The sequence below is a fragment of the Labeo rohita genome, chromosome 11, assembly GCF_022985175.1.
Source record: "Labeo rohita strain BAU-BD-2019 chromosome 11, IGBB_LRoh.1.0, whole genome shotgun sequence".
In the NCBI taxonomy this organism is placed as follows: domain Eukaryota; kingdom Metazoa; phylum Chordata; class Actinopteri; order Cypriniformes; family Cyprinidae; genus Labeo; species Labeo rohita.
The window spans coordinates 11,984,736-12,011,109 of NC_066879.1; the positions used below are offsets into that span (position 1 = coordinate 11,984,736).

At 36.3% G+C, this 26,374-nt stretch overlaps 1 protein-coding gene across 8 annotated transcripts; it reads right to left on the minus strand.

The window, feature by feature from the left end:
• Positions 1-3,716: 3,716 nt before the first annotated feature.
• On the minus strand, positions 3,717-25,410 carry arfgap1 (ADP-ribosylation factor GTPase activating protein 1). Of its 8 annotated transcripts, none has more exons than XM_051122638.1 (15): positions 25,154-25,410; positions 24,139-24,203; positions 23,957-24,066; positions 23,668-23,839; positions 21,873-21,973; positions 21,700-21,789; positions 19,155-19,266; positions 19,015-19,071; positions 18,613-18,645; positions 17,723-17,752; positions 17,310-17,366; positions 12,768-12,827; positions 11,817-11,893; positions 4,834-5,095; positions 3,717-4,145 (listed from the first exon to the last, which is right to left on the minus strand). In XM_051122638.1, the coding sequence occupies exons 2-14, from the start codon at positions 24,196-24,198 to the stop codon at positions 4,864-4,866; spliced, it is 1,191 nt and encodes a 396-aa protein (XP_050978595.1). In that variant the 5' UTR covers positions 24,199-24,203; positions 25,154-25,410; the 3' UTR covers positions 3,717-4,145; positions 4,834-4,863. The 8 variants fall into 8 exon arrangements, with proteins under 8 accessions (XP_050978595.1, XP_050978596.1, XP_050978594.1 ...); XM_051122639.1 differs by having other exon boundaries at positions 4,830-5,095; XM_051122637.1 differs by having other exon boundaries at positions 3,717-5,095; positions 25,154-25,409.
• Positions 25,411-26,374: the final 964 nt, after the last annotated feature.

Sequence of the window (26,374 nt, forward strand, 5' to 3'; positions counted from 1 at the left end):
TTTGTAAAAATACAAACATTTACTTACACATAAGTATCCAATGAAAAGATGACACAGTTATCATGTTAATGATGAAAATAATTCAATCATTGTATAAAGTGTACTCAAATCTGTTTAATCAAGTATTATATAATCCAGTCTATCAGTGTAAGAACAATCAATTATAAACCACAGCAGAGAGGAGACACATCATTAACATGTACATCAGATCTCTTATATAGGAGATAAAATGGCATTTGTGTGTGTATATTGTTGTGCATGTGAGGAGTCATGTTTCCATCAAACTTTAATTTACATGAAATCTTGCACAAGCATGTGAATTACACACATGTACATAGTCATACACAGACACATACATAGAATTTGATTCAGTGGGTTTGTAGGCTGACATCATAACAGTTCAGCAGTTTTCTGACTGTAGACCAAGTGAACATATTGGTCTCTTATATCACCTCTAGATCTTCATTGTTTTTATAGTCTTTGTACTGCAAGCGGTTGTTATGGATACAGCTTAAGCATTTCTCTGTAGTCATAGAAACCAATGAATATAACATCTACATTTGTACATATAATCCCTGTGATGGACTGGCTATCCATCTAGGCGTTTCCTCCAGCGTCCTCGCGACCCCACAGAGTACACACAGCGTGGAGAATGCATGGAACTGGACTGATGAACTTCTGACTAAAATACAATATTTATATTCATGTTTTCCCTGGGAGCTGAACCCATGATCTTGAAATTGTAAGCAGCACACACTTCAGAAATACCATTATATGCTCTTAAATCACTGAACATCACAATTTCAAAACATCATAACATCTCTGATACTACTCAGAATACTGCTTTAAAGTGTTATAAACAATCCAAATAAAAAACGAACTAAAAATAAATATGTAATTTGTCTGCCTGCATGTCACGTTACCATTAACCAACATCAGAAAAGCGTGAACAAACAAAAATCTTGAGTTAAATTATTGAAATATTAACTTACAATTCCAGGGGAACTTCAGGTTAATATTTTAGATCAAAGAGGTCTGGCTGACAAAAAAAAAAAAAAGGTAAAAAGTAAGAGTTAACAACTTTAGACCAATAGTTCATTTAAAAATGTTAATTCTAGCATCTTTTATTCAGCCTCACGTCATTCCAAACTTGTTTGACTTTGTGACTTTCTTCAGTAGGACACAAAAAGTCTCTTCTTTTTTTTTTTTTTTTTTTGTAGAAGATCTCACCCACTGCTCTCCGAATAATGAAAATGAAAGAGGACTGAGTCATCAAGCTCCAAAATGACACCAGACAAATGCCTTGGCATCATCACCAATGTCCTGCATTCTTTAAAAGCAAGTTGAACTAGTTCGGACTACAAGCAAAAGCAGAAGTGAAATACAGAAAAGAGACAGGACTTTTTTTTTTCTTTTCTTTTTCGATGAGGGTCGCAATAGCAAGTGTCTTGGTTTAAGGTTGCAGAAAAGCTGCTTCTTGAAAGCTGTGATGTCTCAGCAGTTCGGGTGGAGGTTAACAGCTCATTCCACCAGAGAGAAGCGTAACACAGTGAAGGAACAAGGCGTCACCCGTTCAGTGACCGTAGCTGGCAGGAGGGATCATGAACTTGTACAAATGTATTGAGGTGGGGTGTGCACTTCCAGTGGCAGTCCTGAAAATCAGCGTCAAAACTTTAAATCTGAAGCCAGTGGAGCGAAATCAGGTATAAAGTGAGTCCATGTTGGCTGATTGAAGACCAAACATGTTGCCACATTCTGGATTATTTGCACAGATTTAAAGAGGTCCTATTATGCTTTTTCACTTTTTGAATTTTAGTCAGTGTGTGGTGTGTATGTTTGGGCATAAAGGGATCTATAAAGTTACAAATCTCAAAGTCCACTCCAAAGGGAGATATTTCGTTTAAAAAAAAAATCCCTTTTCAAGAACTACAACGAATGGCTCGTTTGGACTACAGTGTTGTTTTCTGGGTGTTGTGATGTCACAAAACTCATTAGAATATCATTAAAATAAATCCCACTTACAGAAATTCTAATGGTAGGGATGAGGTGGGGGATTAGCCTAACTTTAGCGATGCAGTGTGGACAGCCGCTTCAGGGAAGCTTCAACGAGCCGCAGCGTGGCTGGTATAAACACAAGCGTTGACAAGAGTGGCCGCGATCTGCTCCAGTGGCTGTGTCAGAGCCGCAATGCACCGCAGATGTGTGCAGTATATGGGGTCAAAACACATGCCGAGGCACAGCTGGTATAAACACAAGCGTTGACTACTAGAGTGGCCACGATCTTTAATGTACTTCGCTCAATTTTTGTAGCTGCTTTTTAAATAACTAAGAAATGTAAGCATTATAATTAGTAACTTACAATGTTTTAATTCAATTGTTGTCATGTTGAATATAAATTAAGTCATATTAAAAACTTTAGGCTGCTTTTAGCTTTATGCTGGAGCTGGTTTCGGGCAATGAAACTAAGTATGTAAATAAGTAAATAAATTACCACAAGATTATCACGTACCAGGCTGACAATAGGACCCAAAACTACTGTAGCATCAAATATATCTCAATATATAACTATAATGGAGCAGACGGAACTTGCTGCTTGGCACAGTCTAAGCTGTTTGCCAATCACAACGCATTTCATTTTTCGGAAGGCGGGCCTTCGTCAAACCCGGAACTAATTGAGCCATTTGTGCCAGGCTGGGGAGAAAGGTATTGTAATAATGTAAAATATGTAAAAAATAATGTGTTTTTCAAACCACCAAGCATGAGAGCATGCTATAGTACACCCCCAAAATAAAATCAATACTTTGTAAAAGAGCATAATAGGACCCCTTTAAGCTGCATTCATGCCACATGACGTTCTTCTCAGAGCTATGTCCCCAGACTCGAAAATAAGTGTTTCTATGTCAACACTATCAATGTTCACATGATGGCAGAACTCCTAATTACAACTTGAAAGCTAGGCATGTTTTGAGAGCTATGTAGCCATGTGACCGCTGTGCCACCTGACTGCCACAGATTCATTTAGGCTCTACTTAGCCATTGATGGTAATATAGAAACATAATTCAGAGTCTGATGATGTGGACAGCTCAGAATAAAACATCTTGTGTTATCTCAGAATACCAGTTATTACATAATGGTGTGAACAGCTTTAGTTGTGCTAGTTGGCTAATACAGCATTGCAGTTGTCCAGTCTTAAGACGGACAAGAGCATGGACATATTCTGACAGGAAGCACATTTACCTTTATGATCATGCAACAATGAAGCTGTGTTTATGGAGAACAGGAGTGGACCAAACACTGAGCCTTGAGGCACCCCATGTGACTCAGACATTCCTCTTCTTCAGTAGATCTGCCTGTGAGCAGGACATCATGATAACAGCCAAAGCTGAAGCAACGCCTTTGTTTATGGTCCATTTGTGTTTCAGTGAAAAGACTCCCAATTCCTTACATTCCTAAAACTTACACTTTACACTCACAGATAGATAACATGCAGTCACAGGACAGCCCAACCATCACATCTGTCATCCACACCATCTGTGATGAACTCAGCATAACAACGGCATGTTCGCTTTCTGAGCTTTTGAACATATGTTCAAAAACTGCACGGAAAATATCTTCAGCTGGAAAGTCCAGCTGTCAATTCATGACCTTCATCAGTCTCATTAACATCAGCACTGTAAAATCAGGTTTAAGTTACATATGAGACCAAGTTCAGGAGTCAGGTGGTGTTTAAAGCTTTATTAACTATACTATTTAACTAGCAGAATATAGTGTAGCTCACCCATGTTCCTCAGACACAGCAGGTGTTGTTACAATTCAAACACACATAGCAGAGATGTGCTAGTCAGGTACATCCATGGAGCAGCAGATGTCAATGAATTCATGAACATATGATGTGTGGTTAACAGCAATATTCAATATCATAAAGAGATTCTGGGTGAACTTGACGATAATACAGTAAACAACCACCTTATTACTGAGGTAAGGAGAAACATCCCGTTCAGCCGAAATCACAAATAAAAGACCAAATAAATGAGAAATATGAATAAATAATGATGTTTGATGTCCAAGTCTTGAGTTTTACATGAAATCTTTGAGATCATTTGTTTCATGTATTCCAAGAAGCCACGAACAGCACATTTCACATCTGGAATGACAATATGAACAACACGCAACGGTTATTACAGAAGGAGGAAACAAACAAACTAAAACACAACATGATTATAAACGTCCTACATTTAAAAAAAAAAAAAATCTGAAATTTCCACAAAAGGCCATGAGGTGATGGAGGATGAACTAGAGGATATTAATTAAAATAATGAAGAGCCCATGCGTCATGCTTTTACAGACGAATGTTTGGTTATTGTTATGATTACATTACGAACAGGAAGTCTGAACGATTTCACTGATAAAAATTCTTTTTTTGTTTTTTCAATCTTTCTTTCTTTTTGAATAAGAATCTGTTTGACAGCTCATCATATACATACAGTATATATAATGAATACATACATATAAAATAAAAATTCAAGAAACAAAAAAACAAGAGTCTGTCATGACAAAGGAAAGCCACTGCGATCTGAAGGTTTATGATCCACGGACCACAAACAGCAGATGACATGCAGATCTCTGCTGGTGTCAAAATCACTATAATATCAAACATTATACTGTTATAATATTAAACTTCTCCATTGTGGACAGAGATGCCAGAAAGACCTTTATCAACTCATTCTCAACAGAAACAAACAACGACAGGCGAAACGAGTGACATGTCCAGTCAAAAGTGTGTTTGTAACGGGTGTTGTGCAGGAAGGGCTGATGAAAGCAAACGCACAAACCCTCTGCAGGTGGAGCAGGTTTCTGCTGGTCTACCAGCCACTGTTGTCCCAGGAATCCTCATCCACTTTCGACGGGCTCTTCTTGTTCTTGTCATCTCCAGCTTTCTCCCAGTCATTGTCCCAAGTGTCCCAGCTTTCTGCAGCACTATTCTTGTTGTTGGCCTGAGCCTCTGAGTTGCCGCTGGGACCCGAATCACTACCGAAGGTTTCCCAGAAGTCCCGTTTAGGAACCTGGTTCTGATATCCTTCTTCATAGGCAGAACTGAAAACAAATCAGCAAAACAAACTACAGTGACTTTTCCATGAAATACTTTCAAAAATCTGAATACAACAATTCCACAGAAACAACATCTACAAAACTGGAAGAGTGCTGAGGACTCATTCGTTTCCTTGTCCTGAAGTGAACATATGACACATTACAGAGTAAAACAGGATATTTACCAATAAGAAATGTTGAAGACCTGATTGAATGGTTAATGATTTATTCTGTAAAACATAGTAAATACATTCCTGCCATGACAACTCTCGGAGAGTTTAGCATGGTAAGTACCGAGACTTGCTATTTCCAATACATCCACAAACATGCTGCTGTGAGCATGTAAGAAACACTGCTGCTGCGTTGTTACTATAATTAATTTAAATATTATTATAAGTTTATTTTTCAGTTCATCTGAATGGATGCACAGCGTACCTGTATTTGACGAGCCGTAAACTCTAGTGTGAAGGCACATGACTAGTCGTCGCTTTGTCTCACACACACGCAAAGAAAGATACAGAGCAAGAGAGTCTTATATACCAAGAAGAATTGGCGAGCTACATGCAAACGATATTCTTTGCTGTATTTTCCTGTTTAAAATAACTGAGTTCCTTTGGAATTCTTCAGCTTTTAAGACCTGCCGGTTTCTCAAGGAACAGGCAGAACAAATGTGTAAACGGCAATCTCATTGGCTGGCGCTCACCTATTATTGTCCATGTTTTTATTTCAGCAAATCAGTTTGAGCAAACGCAGATAACATGATTAATATCCATGAACAGCCTCATGATTAATATCCAACAGCTCATTAATCCTTGGTGCGTTTTATATTGTTACTAGTAGAAGAATTCACAGTTTTGTCATCTTATCAGTATTATTTTTAGTTTTTTCCCTTTTTATAGAAAACACTAAATTACAAACAATATCTTAAAGGAGAAGTCCACTTCCAAAACAAAGATTCTTATGTAATGTACTAACCCCCCTTGTCATCCAAGATGTTCATGTCTTTCTTTCTTCAGCCGTAAAGAAATTATGTTTTTTGAGGAAAACATTTCTGCATTTTTCTTCACATAATGGACTGATATGGTGCCCCAATTTTGAACTTCCAAAAGGCAGTTTAAATGCGGCTTCAAACGATCCCAAATGCGGTTGTAAACAATCACAGCTGAGGAAGAAGGGTCTTATCTAGCAAAACGATCCGTTATTTTCATTTAAAAAATACCATTTAAATACTTTTTATTCTCAAAGGCTCGTCTTGCCACGCTCTCATTTAACTCTGTGTATTCTGGCTCAAGACAGTTAGGGTATGTCAAAAACTCCAAACGTATTTTCTCCTTCAACTTCAAAAATCATTTCAAAATCATCCTACATCGCTGCAGAAGTTCCGACCCAGTCTGGGTGACCCAGAAGATCAAACACCCTTAACCAAAAAAGTAAAAAAAAACAAAAAAAAACAAATCATCGATAAAGACGATTTTGAAGTTGAGGGAGAACATGAGATGGGAGTTTTTCAACATTATGAATCAACCCTAACTTTTATAAACAGGAAACAACAGTCCAGGCAGAGTAAGACAGGATGAGCGTTTGACATTTGACAAATTATATAAAATGTATTATTTTTATGAAAATAGCCAATCGTTTCGCTAGATAAGACCCCTCTTTCTCGGCTGGGATCATTTACAACCTGCATTTAAACTGCATTTTGGAAGTTCAAATTCGGGGCACCATATCAGTCCATTATATGGAGAAAAATGCTGAAATGTTTTCCTCAAAAAATCTAATTTCTATACGACTGAAGAAAGAAAGACATGAACATCTTGGATGACAATGGGGTGAGTACATTATATGTGAATCTTTGTTTTGGACGTGGACTTCTCCTTTAAGCACCACCACCAGTCCTGAGTTCAGTCAACATGACAAATATGCATTTATACATGGATATTCTAATTACTAAAGTTCTAATTACTAAAGTTTAATGCTATGTTTATTAGTCTGGTGAGTAAACTAAAAATTTTATTCATTAAACATCCAAGTTTTTTTTCTTTTTAAAGTAACGCAATATTTATTTTCCCTGGTAATTAGTTACTTTTATCATGAGGGAACTTAGTTACTATTTGTAAGTAGTAACTAGTAACTATAACTAATTACTTTTTAACAGTAACATGCCCAACATGCTCAACACTGGTGTACATGCATATATCCACACACAGAAAGAATGAAAACAGGACAGAAGAAATATTATCTCAGTTCATAATAACTGTGTGAATACATAAAAATGTAATTAATTGCTAGGACCAAAGCTGAATTTTCAGCATCATTACTCAAGTCTTCAGTGTTACACAGTCCTTCAGAAAACATTCTAATATGCTGATTTGCAGCTCAAGAAACATTTCTGGTTATTATCAATGTTAAAACCAGTTGTGCTGCTTCATATTTTTGTGGAAACCAGGATACATTTAATTTGTCAGGTTTCTTTGATGAACAGTTACAAGTTAAAGAAGTTAAAAAGAACAGTATTTATTTAGGGATTTTCTAAGGATTAAGAGAGGTATAAATAACAAACTTTGTTTGTTTGTTTGTTTATACTGTATATTCAGTCAACATTCAGTTTCCTTATCTTATTCTTATTATATTTTGTCTTTTTTCTTTTGTCCATGCTGCTGTGACATCTATATTTTATCCCCAAGAGGAAATTCAGTCTTCTATCTTATATCTTAAATCCCACGTGCTACTCAGTTGCCTAGACACGATTTTTTTAAACTGCTCCTAAGCTGTTTGTCCGATCTTGACTCAACACTGTACAAAGCAGCAATGGAGTATGACCATAAAAGGTTGTAGAGAAAATGGTGATATGTAAAAGCATTGTGAAGATTTTAGCAAATTTAATTGTCTTTTAATTAATTGTATTGAACTGTTGCATTTTGACAAATTGACCCGTATCTGCAAAACACACACAAAGTCCACACTAATAATAAATAAATAAATAATGCTCATAACTCCACAGCCATGTGATCAAGTTAAAAATGGGCATGCCCTTTTTTGGGGGGAAATGAAAACAAATTCTTAAAATATTACTCTTCGGTTAAAATTTCTTGCCTGAAAACTTTCCCACCATTTCGAGTCCTTGGGAAAAAACAAAACACTCCTTGAGACACTCCTTAAAAAAAAAAAAAAAAACTGTCAAAAGAATTTTGATTTGTTTTATTGTTGCAGGAATACAGGCTAATATGTTTGTAGGTGTGGCCCATAATGACTAACTGGCATATATCCTGAACACAGTGTCCAAACAAGACAACCGAAGCTCAGGGTGCAAACTTTTCAGCCATTTATAAATCAACAATATTCAGAAATGAAGGCCGCAATACTAATGATGTCCACAGGATAATAAATCCCTATAGAGCTCTTAGTTAAAAATCTGTGTCGGTGTGGTTAATTAGATTTACTTGTAGTGAATTAAATACAGAAAGTCCACAGTAACTGCATAAACTTTAATAGTCAAAAAGTCAAACTTCAGTCTATTCAGTTTGTAAAGAAATCTGTAATATCTAAATTATTTTTTATGCATCTTAAAATTTATGAAAACATTTGTCCAGCTACAAGACATAGCTGAATGTACTGCTGTCTAGTTAAAATGAAAAAAAGAGACATACCTATCGTATTGTCTACCTAAGCCAGGGGTGTGTGTGTATATATATATATACATATATATACATATACACATACATACATACATACATACATACACAGTCATGTGAAACAGTTAGGACACTCTATTGAATTTCATGGTTTTCTGTATCAGGATATAATAAAAAATTATCTGGTCCTTGGCAGGTCTTAAAATTTGGAAAATAAATCCTCATATAAACATTATCACATGACATATCACACAGTGTCATTATTTATTTAAGAAAAATACAGCCAAAAGGGAAAGGCCATGTGTGACAAAGTTAGGACACCCTATGAGTCAATTGCCTGTAGATCCACTTTTAGCAGCAGTAACTTGAATCATTCATTTTCTGTGTGACTTTATCAGTCTCTCACATCGTTCTGAAGGAATTTGGACCACTCTTCTTTTCAACACTGCTCCAGTTTATTGAGGTTTGTGGGCATTTGCTTATGCACAGCTCTCAACACAGCATTTAAGTCAGGATGAGCTCTGGACTTTGACTGGGCCATTGCAACACCTTGATTCTTTTCTTTTCAGCCATTCTTTTGTAGATTTGCTGGTGTGCTTGGGATCATTGTCCTGTTACACGACCCAGTTTTGGCCCAGCTTTAGATGTTGGACAGATGTCCTCGCATTTGACTCTAGAATACTTTGATATACAGAGGAGTTCATGGCCAACTCAGTGACTGTGAGGTGCCCAGGTCCTGTGGCTACAAAACAAGCCCAAAATGATCAGCCCTCCTCCAGCATGCATGTCTTTTGGTATGAGGCATTTGTGCTGATATGCTCTTTAGGTTTTCACCAAACTTGGCGCTGTGCATTATGGCCAAATATCTCCACTTTGGTCTTGTCTGTTCAAAGGATATTATTCAAGAAGACTTGTGTTTTGTTCAGATGCAACTTTGCAGACCTAAACTGTGCTGCAATGTTTTTTTTAGATAGAAGAGGCTTTCTTCTGCCAAGCCTTCCAAACATGCCATATTTTTCTAATGGTATTGTCATGAACTTTATCATTTAACACGTTAACTGAGGCCTGTGAGTCTGAGGTGTAGTTCTTGGACTGTCTGCCATTTCTCTGAAGTTTACACTGACTGATCGTGGGGTGAATTTTCTGGGACGTCCACTCCTGGAAGGAGAGGTGTCTGTTTTAAATGTCTTCCAGTTGTGAATAAACTTCAAATTGTTTGGAAATGGCTTTATTACTCTCCTCAGATTGATGGCAGCAACAATTGCTTCTCTAAGATGATTGCTGATGTCTTACCTCCTTGGCATTGTGTTAACACACACCTGAAGGCTCCAGACCTTTATGCTTTTAGAGAGGCGCTCAGACTTGCTGATGATCAGTTAATCAAAGGTATTTGATTAGCAGTGCTTGACTGTTATTTACCCTCTTAATTCCAATGTTAACAGTAAGGGTGTCCTAACTTTCACACATGGCTTTTCCATTTTGGCTTTATTTTTGTTCAGTAAATAATGATACAGTGCAATTTGTCATGTGTTGTTGTTCATCTGAGGTTTTATTTTTGAAATATTAAGACCAGCCAAGGTCCTGTTTTTTTTTTTAATGATGTCCTGATGCGGAAATTCAATAGGGTGTCCTAACTTTTTCACATGACTATATATATATATATATATATATATATATATATATATAGATGTATATTTCATTACTCTCTTACATTACATTCAACTGGCCATTACACTACCAGTCAGCAGTTTTTGAACAGTAAGATTTTTAATGAAGTCTCTTCTGCATTTATTTGATCCAAGTACTGAAAAAAATGTACAATTTTGAAATATTTTTACTATTGATAATAACTGTTTTCTATTTGAATAATTTTTTAAAATGTAATTTATTCCTGTGAATTCAAAGTTACATTTTTAGCATCATTACTATCATTCTAATACTCTGATTTGCTGCTCAAAAAACATTTATTATTATTATTATTAATATTATTATTATTATGTTAAAAACAGTTGAGCAGAATTTTTTCAGGTTTCTTTGATAAATGGAAAGCTCAGTAAATAGAAAATTACATTTAAAAATATACAAATAGAAAGCAGTTATTTTAAATAGTAAAAATATTTCACAATATTAATGCTTTTGTTGTATTTTGGGTCAAATAAATGCAGGCTTGTTGAGCAGAAGAGGGGAAAAAAATTTGACTGTTCAAAATTGTTGACTGGTTGTGTATATGTCCACATTAATAATAATCTGTATGAATATCCTATATCTCTGCCACAATACCGCAGTTACTGTTACTGCAGTAAATCCATTGTAAATGTAGGTGATTTGTGGATTGAAAAGCATTCTAACTGCATTTTTGTCACACAATGCTTCTCATGTTTTCCACGTAAGTGTTGTTGGAGCGCTGTTTCTTCTGTCTTTAAACTAGTTTAAATCACTGTGACATTCGTGGTTTGTATCGGAGACCTCTGCTCCAAACTCGAACGCTTCGCACAGAATCTCTCAGCGCTGTTTAGTGGTCAAGTAATCGAGATCAGTTAAAGAGTAAACGCATTTGTTCTGAGCTCGCGCTGCGCTGTCTTTAGGCACAGCTAATAATGGTCCATGTGGCGGCAGCGTGGTTCATAAGTTGCACTCTCCCGCTTTCGGTGCATTTAGGAATTTGTGCGCGGTAAAGAAATGGCTGCGCATATGTTATCAAATTGTTATCACTGCGTTTTACTACCACATCTGGTCAAAAATCAAGTGCTGTCACCTTCTGTTGACATTGTGAAACTGCAAATTTTGAATCTGAAATATGTTTGGCGGGCCACATATAATACATTTCAGCAGACAAGCTGCAGGCCGTTTGAAATTCATCCACGGGTCGGGCTTTGGACACCCCTGACCTAAGCCATTTGTGCTTGGTCTCCAAAAAAATGCCGCTTATCGTTATATTTCGAAATAGACAATATAACATTATAAATGTCTTTACAGTCAGTTTTGATCAGTTTGCTTGTTGAATAAATGTAATAAAATATGTATTCCCTCCCCAAATCATAAGACATTACAAAGCAAACAATGTTATCAATTTTACTGAATAAAACTGTAGTTACCCATCATCAGCGCCTTCTTGTTTCCCACTGAAGAATGACGTCATGTCCTTCCAGCCTTTAGCGCCTGCACCCTGAACCTGCACAAACACACAGTGACTCAACACCACTGACCCCAAACAATTCAAATCACAGAGAAATGACCAAATCACCCGCTGAACATAATTTAAGACCCTTTCACACCTAATGAACACTCTGGATCATAACCAAATGCACAGGAAAATATAAACTACCAATAATGATAGAGTACATACAAATAGACTTTATGTACTTAATCTCACTCAGGCTAATGCTGGTGCTGCTGACTTGATTTACTTAAGTTCAACATAAGGATTGTGTGTCATTGGTTTATTGCTGAAATGTGAGTGTCTGAACTGGCTTTGCTTTGGTGTGAAAGGGCCTTCAGGTTATTTTGTTGAACACAAAATAGTAGTAATTTATTACTGTAAACATGACATGACTTAATCTTTAAGACCCCATGAAACAGCCAGATAAGCAGTTTCCTTTCTTGAGTTCATATCTTTCCTATTAAACACTAAGCAGGAGACAAAAAAATCAGCAATATTTCAGTCTGTTATTCCAGAAGAGAGAGACATTACAATTGAATAGTGTTTATCTGCTAAAACTAGGAGCACACAGAGCTGTCACCAGGATTTTCATGAGGTCTTAAATACAAGCATCCATGATTACTGATTGTTTCCACAGACAGCCACACACTTCTTCTCATGATTACATAAGCCCTGTTATGTCTAAATCATTGTACTCACCACCATAATCACAATGGCAGCAGAAAAGGAGAAAGAAAAGAGAGTTGAGACACAGAAAGAGCACAAGGGTTTCTCCCACGGCACCTCCTCTGATCCCGATCAGCTGACGTGTCGCTGCATCACAGCAGTGGACCGTCAGATGAACGTGAGCAGACGAGCCGCGTGAGAGTCACCGGCAGCCTCGTACCTTTGTGGCCAGACCTGTGATGCCTACGGCCATTTCATCCAACAACTTTCCCTCCTTCACCTAAATGAGTCAGAGCATCGTTAGAGAGCAGTGGGCATCAGACTGAGATGCACTGAGCCTCTATGTCATCTAATATTTGCATTGGTCAACATAAAAAGAACTAGCTTCATAATGACGTCTGTCAAGAGTTCATTCACTGAGATCCACTGCTGATGTTGAATTTCACAGAGAAAAGAAAGAAAATAATAAAGAACATTTTAAATAAGGCATAAAGCTACCGTTTTTGAGCAAAATCTCACTTTCATGATTGTAATGTAGGGCTGGGCGATAATTCGATAACGATAATTATCTCGATAAAACGATATGAAGAGTTCGATAAATGTTCCATATAACTTTTATGTGCCAAAAGTGGAACGAAACAGCGCGACTCATTTGAATCGCGCCACACGGACTGTTTATCTGCTCGGACCAAAGTTCAAACTGCCGCGCTTCGTGAGCTCACTAGAGAAGATGCATTTACTCCGTCATGCGAGCACTAAACAGCGCTGTGAGATCCAGTGTGAAACACTTGAATTCAGCGATGAACACAAATGACACTGTGATTCAAAATAGTTTAAAGCTGTGTGCAACGAGACAGTCAGAAGGCTTTTCAATCTACGCATCGCCATCATTTACCATGGATTTACTGTAGTAACACTCACTGCACCATGGTATTGTGGCAGCAATGTAGGATATTTACATTTAATTTTATTACAGGAGTAATGGTGTGTGTGTATATATATATATATATATATATATATATATATATATATATACACAGTACTGTGCAAAAGTCTTAGGCCACTAGTATTTTCACCAGCTAAAAAATGGTTTAAAGTAAGTTATTTCTATCTTTTGCTGTAGTGTGTCAGTAGGAAGCATCAGTTTACATTTCCAAACATTCTGTTTGCCATTAATTGTAATAATCTAGTGAGATTTTTGTTTGCACAGGCAGTCTGACAACAGCCAGTGATCTCACCATCATCCAGTCTGTCTCTGGAATGAAATGAAGAAACAGACTAACTGACACAGACTAAATCCAGAACTGTTTCAACATCTCCAAGATGTTTCAAGTAATCTACCTGCAAAGCTACCTGAAAAACTGCACAAGTGCACCTAGGGCAAAAGCTACTTTAAATGCAAAGGATGGTCACATCAAATGCTGATTTATTTTAGTTAATAGAAGTTCATTGATAAAGAAAATCCATTTATGACATTGTTTTTGACAGCATCCTCATTTTATGTGCCTAACTGCCTAACAATTTTAACAGTACTGTAGCTTTGTAGGTATAGGTCTCTTAAAGCATCTTGGAGATATTGCCACAGGTTTTCTGGATTTAGTCTGTCTCCGTTTTTTCTGTTTCTTAAGACAGACTGGACTGAATCATGGAGAGATCACATCTCTGTTTGCACAAGGAGTCTGACAACAGCCTGTGCTCCATACAAAAATCTCACTGGATTATTATAACTAATGGCAAAATTAATGTTTAGAAATGTAAACTGATATTTCTTACTGACACACTACAGCAACAGACTGACTTTAACTGACTTTAAACCATTTTTAGCTGATGAAAATACTAGTGGCCTAAGACTTTTGCACAGTACTGTGTGTGTATATATATATATATATATATATATATATATACACACACACACACACACACACACACACACATATATATATATATATATATATATATATATATATATATATATATATATTATAGTATGTATGTATTTGTGATTAAGCTATAGCATGTGTGCATTTATACTGAATGTTTTCAGACTCCCGTTTTTCATACAAATAGGCTACCTATAAAACCACATAGTTATATTTTTACCATGGTATTGAGTTACCTTTATGTGTGGTTTTAACTGTGTTTATCATGATTTAAAATGTATGATTGCTACTATGGAAGACCAATGCTTAACTAAAAAATGTTTTAAAATAAATTTTAAAATAAATTTAACCATATAAAAACTGAGGTTGTTACAATTTTTACAGATGTTAGTGATTGATAATGAACAAAAATGTACCTCTGCATCCTCAAGCTACTATCAAATATGCATTTTTAAGAGACAAAAAAAGTGATTATTAATATTATTATTATTATCATCATTATCATTATCAGACAACCCAAACCTGTTTCTTGATTTGCAGAAATTACTTTTTCGATTTTAGATATTTATTTTGTTAAGGAAAATGAATGGTCTGGTTTCTACAACTTTCACTTTAGAGCAAAAATCTGACTTTAAACTTAAAAGAAATAAAGACCTGACATTTATTGTGATAACTATCGATATCGACTGATATGAAAAAAATTATTGTGATTATTTTTTTTACCCATATCGCCCAGCCCTATTATAACGCATTAAAATAGTACTGTCAGATTTACTGTCAGAAGATGTGCAGTAAAGAATTAGCGTTAAAAAGGAGTGGGCAGTTATTTTTGTCCCTGACCTTAAATGAATATGCAGTTCTAGGTGTTTTCTTTTCAGATGCAAAATGTATGGGAGGAGAGTATTAAAATTAAGAAAAGAACGTGTTTTACTAACGTATTTAACACTCAAAAAAAGCATGTCTTAAAGCAGATAGTAATTTGTGCTGCTCTTGGTAGATTGCGCCAGTCATTATGGAAATAATCTGTCTGCGTCTGTGTTTTTTAATGTGTGCATTGTCAGTAAATCTCACGTAGAATTTTCCCATCCCATCTGTGCTGTTATGGAATTGTGCTTTAACACTAATTTGCCCCGTTTAGTAAAATCAGCCCTTATTCAGCAAGGCTGCACTCAAGTGATCAAAAATGACAGTGAAGACATTTATGATGTTACAAAAGATTTCTATTTCAAATAAACACTTTTTTTTAACTTTCTATTCTTCAAAAAACTCCAGAACGGTTTACACAAAAAATGTTCAGCAGCACAACTGTCTTCAACACTGATACCAATCAGAAATGTTTCTTGAGCAGCGGCTCAGCACGTTAGAATGATTTCTGAAGGATCATGTGACACTGAAGAGTAATGATGCTGAAAATTCAGCTTTGATCACAGCAATGAACTACATTTCAACATATATTCTTATAGAAAATTGTTATCTTAAATTTAAGGATGTCAGTCGATTAAAATTTTGAATCTAATTAATTACATAATGTGTCGATTAATGAATCTAATTAATCGCAAAATAAATTTGACTCTGAAAATACCCACAAAAAATTATTTAAAGCTATTTGTGTGTTAAATAAGAAAGTATCAAGTAGACATTACAAATTGTAGCTCTAGAAATATTTAACTGTACGTAAAATTTATTACACATAAGCATTTAGGCTGCTAGGCCTAACATAAACTATGGAATATAAAAGATAACTTGAGAAACATATTTTTTGGTCATTTAATGAAAGTCATGGTAACTAAAACAGCTCTATTACCAACAGTCTTCAAAATACTTTCTTTCATGTTCCACAAAAGAAAGGTTTGAAACGACATGAGGGTGAGTAAATTATGACAGAATTTAAATTTTTTGGGTGAACTATCCCTTTAATGCTTTTATTTTTATTATTACTATTATTATTACTTAATAATAATAATAGTTATTTATTTTTATTTATTTATTTTTTGGACATGATACTCTAAATAAGAAACGAAATCAGCCAGCAGGTGGTGGTAAACGTCTTTATGAGTCATTCACTCATTCGATTCATTCAAACGGCTGATTCACTCTTTATGAATGGGCATCATTGATTCACATGATTCTTTCAAAAGCAGGTTTATTCAGAAACTAAACATCATCAATTCTGCTATGGCTTCAAAGGTAATATGTTCTCTGCAAAATTGAGCAAAAACACAATTCTGTGTTTAAATTTAACACAATATCAACTTCTTATTTACTGAACTGTTGCATAAAATCACATTTAAGCTCGTGATAGATCGGAACAAACTCAGCACTGGTGTCATAGGCCTATTGCTCTTGCTGCCCGTGTGATATGTGAAATATATAAATATGAGAGAAAACACATACGGGGCAATTTTTTTGCACCAATATCTTGATTTTTAGGGCATATCTGCATTTATGGAGTTGTTGCCCTGCATCATATTTGTCACAAGTCAACTACATGAAATATAAGATGACGTACAGGTCTGAGGGTGGGCCAGTGCGTTAACTGTATTAAAACATTTTAATCATATTATTTTTTCATAACTAATTAATTAAGTTAAACTGACAGCCCTACTTAAATTATAATAATATTTCACGATTTTTACTGTGTTTTTGATCAAATAAATGCAGCCTTGTTGAGCAGAAGAGGCTTCTTTCAAAACATTTGAAAAATCTTACTTATGAATATTTTAAACCTGGATAAATTTATTTGTATACAAAATTAGTTGTCTAAATGTAGAAAATGTACTGAAAATCTTCAATCTGCATCTCTCATTCACAGGCAGTGTTGTGTGAAACACGCTCACTCCTAACTTGACTAGTTACATATTAGTAATAAACACGCTGGTTACCTTCTCCTGTGTGGGCTTGATAACACTGTCATTTAACGTCTGTCCCAATTCAGCAGCCTGAGAGAGAAACACACGGGTGAACACACACTGACAAGAACATACACATGCACACTCACACGATATGGTGTATATCAGACACAAATAACACCTGATGAAAACATGGAGTCACAGCACATGCATGACAGACCATCAACACTGTGTGAGGAGGCATGATCTGTCACATGACCTTCAAATGCACTGCAATGGGAGTTTTAATTAGCTGTAGTGAATCGCGGGAATCAGGTGAAGTTATGATATGCTGGAAAGTAGCAGCATCTGCATACTGAACACCTGTCACATGTGTCATGCATCTGACTCAGTGTTCACAAGAACACACACGCACGCAGATGCGTGCAGCATGCGGTGAGTGTTACCGGCTCAGGCGGTGGTTTATAGCCCCGTAACTTCATCCAAAGCAGCAGTGGCAGAGACAGAATAAAGCAGCGTATATAAACCACAGACTGCACAGGTTATACTGTTGGACTTCATGGAATAGTTCAGCCATCCAAGATGTAGATGAGTTTGTTTATTCATCAGATTTGGAGAATTGTAGTATCACATCACTTGCTCACCAATGGCTCCTCTGCAGTGAATGGGTGCCATCAGAATGAGAGTCCAAAGAACTCATAAAAACTTCAATAAAAGTCACAATAACCCACAAGACTCCAGTCCATCAATTAACATTTTGAGAAGCCAAAAGCTGCATGTGCATAAAAAAAATCCATCATTAAGATGTTTTTAACTTCAAGCCGTGGCTTCAGGCTAAAATACGAGTCCATAATCCATAATAACATTTCCTCCAATGAAATGCTTTTACTAGCAGTTTTGCCGTTCTGACGGCACCCATTCACTGCAGAAAATCCATTGCTGAGCAAGTGATGCAATACTAAATTTCTCCAAATCTGATGAAGAAACAAACTCAACTACATCTTCAGTGACCTGAGGGCAAGCACGTTTTCATTTTTGGGTGAAATATATTTTTTTTAACATGGTCCCTTGTTCCTCACATAATTTCTAATGATGTAGCCCATGTGTTTGCTGAATATCTGTATATGTGTTCCTGCACTCACACATAAGTTCTTTAACATCTTTTTTTTTTTTTTTTTTTTTTTAAGATTTAACAATCAATATCAGTTTGTTAAAATGAACATGGATCAAATAAGGAAACTGACATTTTCAAACCAGTCCTAATATAAACCAGACACAAGTGATCAGATCAGAGAGGTTCACATGACACTACTGAAACTCACTACATGAGACATACCTTCAGAGTTGCTTGGTTGGCCAATTTTGTGGTCTGTGAAGGACAGAAGATAAAAAATGTCTTTATAATAACAATCCCATCAATTACTATGCATAAACAGCTGACACACACATACAGAAATTCATCACAATTAAATAATAATACTTCAGCTTGAAGATGTTGTATTGCCCATGTACACAGTGGTGTCTATACACTGTTTGACAGACAAGACACACGGAGGAGCGACATTATTAACGCCAACTCTGGTGTCTCACTGCTTCATAAAACATATTCAGGGCACAAATGTTCACAATCTAGTGACTCAGATCGGCTGATGCCGTCCTTCACTTGTAGATCTAGTGGTGTGATGAAAGCTAGGTTAACAGTTGGTCTCTGTGTGTGGGTGTGGAGTGATGTACTTACACTGTCTTTAGCGACCGATGCAAACTTACTGGCTCCAACAGTAAAGCTGCTCCAGCCCTGAAACATACACAACAGAGATGCCGGTAATGACAAACATCAGACAGACTGTTATTCTATCAATGCCGCTGCTGCTGTTTTACCGAGTATATGGAGGACATGGCGTTGTTGATAAAGTCTTCATCTTTCTTGGGCGGGTTGGGAGTGTTTCCAAAGCCCACATATCGATTCTCCTGTGGACCGGATGCTCCGGCACTGAAACACCACAAAATCCCAACAAGGTTCAGACGTAATTACAGACCACAGATCACAGCTGTTCACACACGTGAAATAATAGAGCTTTTTGTTTGACTACCAACAAATAAGACATAAGCTTTTGGGTCATCCACAATCATTTTAGCCAATATTGAGATATATGAAGAGCTCTTTTAAAACACCATTTTTTACAAAATTGAGTTACTGTCAAAATCAGTATTGTATCTGGTCGTTACTGAAAAGGCAGTTTTTAATTTTACGCAAAATGCGATAACCGCCGTGTTATTCTGTCATGTTTTCTCCCTTTTTTTCCAAACCACGACAAACGCCAGTTGCTCTTTTCTCCAAAATGCGATACATCCGCTCAACCAATCACAGCGCAGCATTTCATGCATTGTAAACAGTAAAGGCAGCGCTTTGAATACACCTCGCATCCTAGTTTTCAACGTAGAGTAATGTATCACAGACATATCTGACGAATTCTTTCATAAACAAAGTGTAGAGAGAGTGTAAATAAGAGATTAATTGAGCAGTGTAGAGAGTTTCGTTGATTATAATTTTGTCAGATCACGAAGAACTAAGATGATTGACAGCTTTTAATGATTTTAAGGGAGTTGGTAAATGAGATATTGATTTAATACAAAAGTTAAATAAACAAGAAGTTAATATTAAGTGACTTACATTGTCTGAATATAACACTATTGCCTGATTTTGCTCTATTTCATCTTCAAAAATAGTTTGAAACAAAGTCACAACTGAGCCGCTGCGCATCTCCATCTTCAAACACGGCGGTGTTTCGTTTACGAATGAAAGTGCGTTTTCTAGTAAGTCAATTAATCGATTACCCATTCATAAAAAGAGTCACTTGCTTTATTCCTGAATTAATCAGCCGTTCGAACGAATCGAATGATATGATTCAGAAATTAAATCAGTGACTTACCGCCACCTACTGGCAGTATTTAATTTTTATCTTATTTTTAGTTATTAAAATTATTTAATATTTCTCTGTTCAAAATTGTACATTTAAAACATTAACCTCAACAAGAGTTTATGTATTTGATTGCACTTATGCCATCTCTTTCCATCACTTATACTTTCTCTAAAAAGAAAAGTAAGCTTAGACCCCTAATGGATTTATTTGCATTTTGGGAAAAAATAATCCGTTTTTATAATAAATCTTTGAAAAATCAAAATCTAAATTTGAATTTTTTATGTTATTATAACCTAAAGATGCTATGTGAAAGCTTAGAACAGAAAATAGTGGTTTTCATCTTGCCACTTTCTTGGTAAAGAAAACACATTTTTACTCAAATTAATCAAAATGGATTTATAGCGTTTTGGAAAAGAGCTCCTCATATACAAACATATATAAATGTAACAGAATTTCTTATTGGTGTCATGCATTCATTAAATTAAGCTTGCCTTTTTAAACCTACTGTGTCGTATGTTAATTTGACCGACATTCAATTTTTAAACCACAATTTATTTTTTTTTTGAGATTTTGTTACATTTTCTCATTTACCGTCATGAATGTTCACGTGAAACAAACATGTGTTTTGGAAAGGTTCAGGGTCAAAATGATGCCCAATTTGCCTTAATTTTTCATGTGTTCTTTTTAGTCTTTCAAAAGCTACAATAGAAATTACTCCAGTCTTCAGTGTTACATGATCATTCAGAAATCATTCTAATATGCTGATTTGCTGTCATCATATTAGATGACTACGCCTGTGCTACACAAGCTTTTGTGCTTAAAAAGTATACAAAAAATGTTATTCCCCCCCCAAAAAAAAAAAAAGACTGATCATTTCGCTAGATAAGACCCTTCTTCCTTGGCTGGGATTGTTTAAGAGCCCTTTGAAGCTGCATTTAAACTACATTTTGGAAGTACAAAATCAGGGCACCAATGAAGTCCATTATATGGAGAAAAATCCTAAAATGCTTTCCTCAAAAACCATAATTTCTTCACGACTGAAGACAGAAAGACATGAACATCTTGGATGACAAGGGGGTGAGTAAATTATTTGTGAATCGTTGTTCCAGAAGTGGAATTCTCCTTTAAAATATATTCAAACAGAAAGCAGTTATTGTAAATCCTATTATATATATATATATATATATATATATATTTTTGTTTTTTGTTTTTTTTTTGTTTTTTTTTTGTTTTTTCAAAATTTTACTATTTTTGCTGTACTTTTGATCAAATAAATGCAGGCTTGGGGAGCAGAAAAGACTTCCTTTAAAAAAATAAATAAATAAAAAATGTTACTGTTCAAAAACACATACTTGACTGGTATGTGCACACAAACAAACTTAAATAATACAAAAATAAATCAGGTAAAAATAAGCGTGACAGTGGTCAATGGAGACATTCTGCCATCAAACAAATGAATGCAATGATGAATAAGTGTATGAAGAAGTGAAACACAAACTCACTTCTGATAGGAGTTGACATCATCAGTCAGCCAGTCCTCAAATGCTTTATCAGAAGAGTTAGTGTGATTCTGTCCTGCAGCGGCACTGGACCTACAACAACAGCATCACACGTCACCAACAGCATAAGCATTCATAATGAGCTTGTTCAGACGCAGTAAAGAGAAGGGTCGTACCGATGGGTGGCGCTCAGGCCGCTCTTGGCCTGTGGAGGAGTCCAGTTCCTGGCAGAAGAATTCTCAATAGTCCACTCCTTCCCTTCAGCCAGCGTCGCCACCTTCAACACACACAGCATCACATTACCACACCAGATGCTAAACTATATGAAACGACTGCAATATCCTGTCAAAATACTGTCATGTATACAAGCAGTCACATGAATCTGATCACAACAATCAGAACTTCAGTTCAGTTAGTGCTGCAACAACTAAAAGATCAAATCATTAATAAATCAATAATAAACAACTGACATTGCATTTATTCAATGATTAATCACATCTGTGCTCTGCATGGAAAACATCTGCCACTGATGTCACTTCACAGCAGTGAATAACACATTTCTATGGACAAAACGCATCACTGTGTTTCTGAATGGGTTTCTGGTTAAATGGCTGAAATAACGTTTATGTTTTATACAAGCTCGAAGATATTTTCACAATTTCTTCTATGATATAAAACACATCAACAATACCTCTGTGATATTTGAAAGCTTGAACTTATCTTGAAAAAGGAAGCTGCTAACAAGTCTCTAAACGGGCCTATGAAATTAAACGTCACCACACCAAACAAGTTAACTCATCCAATCACTAGTCGCACTCACACCCTCATTGTGCTTACAGTTGTGCTCTTGCAAACTATTTCAGCTTAAACCTTTAGGGAAAATGTTTTAAATGTTTGAGTCGTCAGCAGTTTAATTGTGGTTAAAGGGATAGTTCATCCAAAAATGAAAGTTTGATGTTTATCTGCTTTCCCCCAGGGCATCCAAGATGTAGGTGACTTTGTTTCTTCAGTAGAACACAAACGAAGATTTTTAACTCAAACCGTTGCGGTCTGTCAGTCATATAATGGCAGTCAATGGCTACCAAATCTTTGAGAGTAAAAAAAAAACAAAAAAAAACAAACAAACACACAAACAAAACCAAATTAAACCCTGCGACTCGTGACGATACACTGATGTTATAAGACACGAAACGATCAGTTTGTGCGAGAAACTGAACGGTATTTATATCACTTTTTTTTTTAACCTCTGATTCACCGCTATGTCCTACTGCATCTGGAGCGTGACGTGTACGCGCTCTAGCGTAGTATACGCAAACGGCGGAAGCGATCTCTGTGCAAAGTGTAAACAATAATAATGAGTGACGTTTAAGCGCAGATCGCATCCGGCGTTTGCGTATACTATGTCAGAGCGCATACACGTCACGCGCCAGATGATGTGCAAGCGTCAGGACAGTAGGACATAGCGGTGAATCAGAGGTAAAAAAATGATATAAATACTGTTCAGTTTCTCGCACAAACCGATCGTTTCGTGTCTTAGGACATCAGTGCATCGTCACAAGTCGCAGGGTTTAATTTGGTTTTGTTTGTGTATGTTTTTTTTTTTCTCTCAAAGATTTGGGAGCCATTGACTGCCATTATATGACAGACTGCAACGGTTTGAGTTAAACATCTTCGTTTGTGTTCTACTGAAGAAACAAAGTCACCTACATCTTGGATGCCCCGGGGATAAACATCAAATTTTCATTTTTGGGTGAACTATCAGTTTGATGTGACCTGCAAAACCTGTAAGAATCATAAACTTTTGTTGGTCACATAGCTTATTTCTTGCACTATTCCAAAAGTCAATGGAAAAAACCTGTTGGGTTTTTGTGGAGTGAACGTGGGTATGGTTTAGCCTACAAAAACACATCATCACTGCAGCGCTATACTTAGTTTTTATATCTGGCTGGTATTTTTGTTGGGACAGCTCACCTTATCTCTGAAGAGCGCAGCGGCTTTGCTGTTGTATTTGTCCTGTAGACTCCAGTTGGGGTCATAGTCGTCCTGCAGCTCCAGGAACATGCGGAATTTCCTGTTTCCTCCCACCTTCATCTTCTCCAGTTCCATGTCCTTCCACTTGTCCATTGAAACAGACCGTACAAAGCTACGACGAGAAAGACAGAGCTCATAAACTAATAAATCACAAAAAGCATCTAAATCAACCGCTACAGTGAGACAAACTCCATCTGAGAAGCTGCTGTGGTCGAAGAGCGAGTCTGACCTGAGGTGGACGCCGAGGCCTCTGTGTTTGCCTGAACACTCCAGGCAGATCCAGATTCCGTACGTCACGCTGACCCACTGCGGGTTAAACGCGCCGCACTCGAAACACACCTGACACACAAACACAACATGCTTTTAGATACTGCATGAGAGAGAGGACGAGAAGCTGATGAAGATACTTACATTGTTCTCGTCTTCAGTCCGGACCTCCTTCAGCACACGTCTGGTTCTGGGACTCGCCATCTGCCCTGAAACACACGGTTGGCAACATCATACTCTTATGACCGAAAGGTTAGATTTTTATTCAACAGAACGGTTTTATGTTTAATATATGAAGGTAATAAGATTACCATGCCTTCAACATATATTTTTTTCTATTTTTCAAATGTTTTATGTAATGATCTTGGTTTACCCTTATCCCAGATCTTATAATTGTTTTTAATAAAAAGTTCATAGAAACTTTAATATTTTCATATGTTCATATTTTTTTACTTACTTAACCATTGTTTAATTTAAATATTTAACTTGCAATAATTTGTATTCATTTTTAAAAATATATAAGGTATTGCCACTACTAATCAAAGCACAGCATCTCCGAAGAGCTTGAGATGCAATATCACTGGATGTGTGAAGAAACAAAGACAAATTTAAGTTGGACATCATTGGTGAACAGGTTTTACTATAATGCGTAATTCTCTATCAAGACATAATTTTATCAAATTATGCAAAAAGTGTTTGTCTGTATTTAGGACAAATAAACTCTTATCTGTAAAACAGACTGCCATTTTAACCCAAAAAAGTCTCCATAATAGAGGAAAAACATAAACACACCCTTCTTCAGGGATATTAAAATGATGATTCCTCAAAAACACACTGTGATGGTTACTGTGATACTGAGTGATCACCACAGACATGTATGACAATATTTACGTTACTCACAGAACTTTAATGAATTACAGATTACCCAGAATCACAGCGCTTTAGTTAAGGTAGTGAAGTCGTTTTTGTGGATGACTGATGTGATCACAACATGAATGAGAAGTGATGTTAATGGAGAAATGAAACACCGGCTGCTCAAACTGATTTGTCTCGACTGACAGTCACTGATGTGTCAATATCAGGACCATTTTCAAACAGTCTGACATGTGATCAATTACCGACCGCGATGTTATGTGATGATCTGACGCGTATCTCTTACCTGCTGGGTTTGTCTTCGGCTCTGATGATGATGAGGAGGAGGATGAGTATGGTGATGGTCTCTCTTTATGCAGATATTATTTACTCATGAACAGTCACGTGAAGCGATTTCCATCCGAGACGAAGCGTTTCGATCATCGGTTGATCTCTAACGTTTAACGCGTTTATTCACCGGTTGATCTGACTCGCCTGACCATTGATCACTGCTGCGCTGGCAGACAGCGGCATTCTGGGACATCCGCGCTGCGTCACGCCTGCGTCATTGGTGTACGTCATGCGTCGTGACGCGAGCGTCCGAAAGCCCCCTGTCGGAAGAGAAGCGAAGTCGGAAGACCACGTGAGATCATACAACACATTCCAACCTAAGACTACCTACAGGTCAAAACTAACACAAAATGTTAAATTAAATAAATAAATAAACAAACAAACAAACAAACAAACAGAATCATTGTTATATTTATTTATGTATTTGTTTTTCTTTCGCTTCTTACTTAGAAAATACAGTCTTTAGTGTAATATCCAGCAGGGGTCAGGCTTGTGCTGTTGGCCCCTGATACCAACACACTTCTGATCCACCGCTGCAAATCTCTTCATGCGATTTCAGTGTTTGTCATTGCTTAAGAACACTCATTGGTCATTGGTATTGTGGCATTATTGACTTAATAGTTTACATTTATAAATTTAGCAGATGCTTTAATCTGGAAGATACAACAGGAATAGTTACATTTATCAAAAGAAATAAACCAAATCTTTCAAAGTTCCTAAACTATGGTCATCAGAAAAAGAGCCAAATTAGAAGTACAAATAAACAATATGGAATCATCCATAACACAACATGAACTTTTTACTGCACTAACAAACATGGCTCTACATGGCTCTCACAACCAAATAAAGACCCAACATTACAGTCAAGCTACCATCCCATTTTCCTAATTAAAGCAGACATAAACTCATCACCAAAGCATTAGCAAATAGAATATAATAATCCATAATCCATGCAGATCAAACCAGTTTCATTAAAAGTAGATTTGCAAACACTATAACATGCAGATTTTTTAATTAAAATACTAAATTTCAATCAAGCGAAAACCTTTATGGTTACTCAGAGAAAGCCTGTGATAGGGTCAATTCCTGTTTTCCGCATTTTTCTGGGTCTTTCATTAACTGGATTAAGACTTGACACACCTTAAGCCACTGTTATCACCAATAAGACTAATGTAGA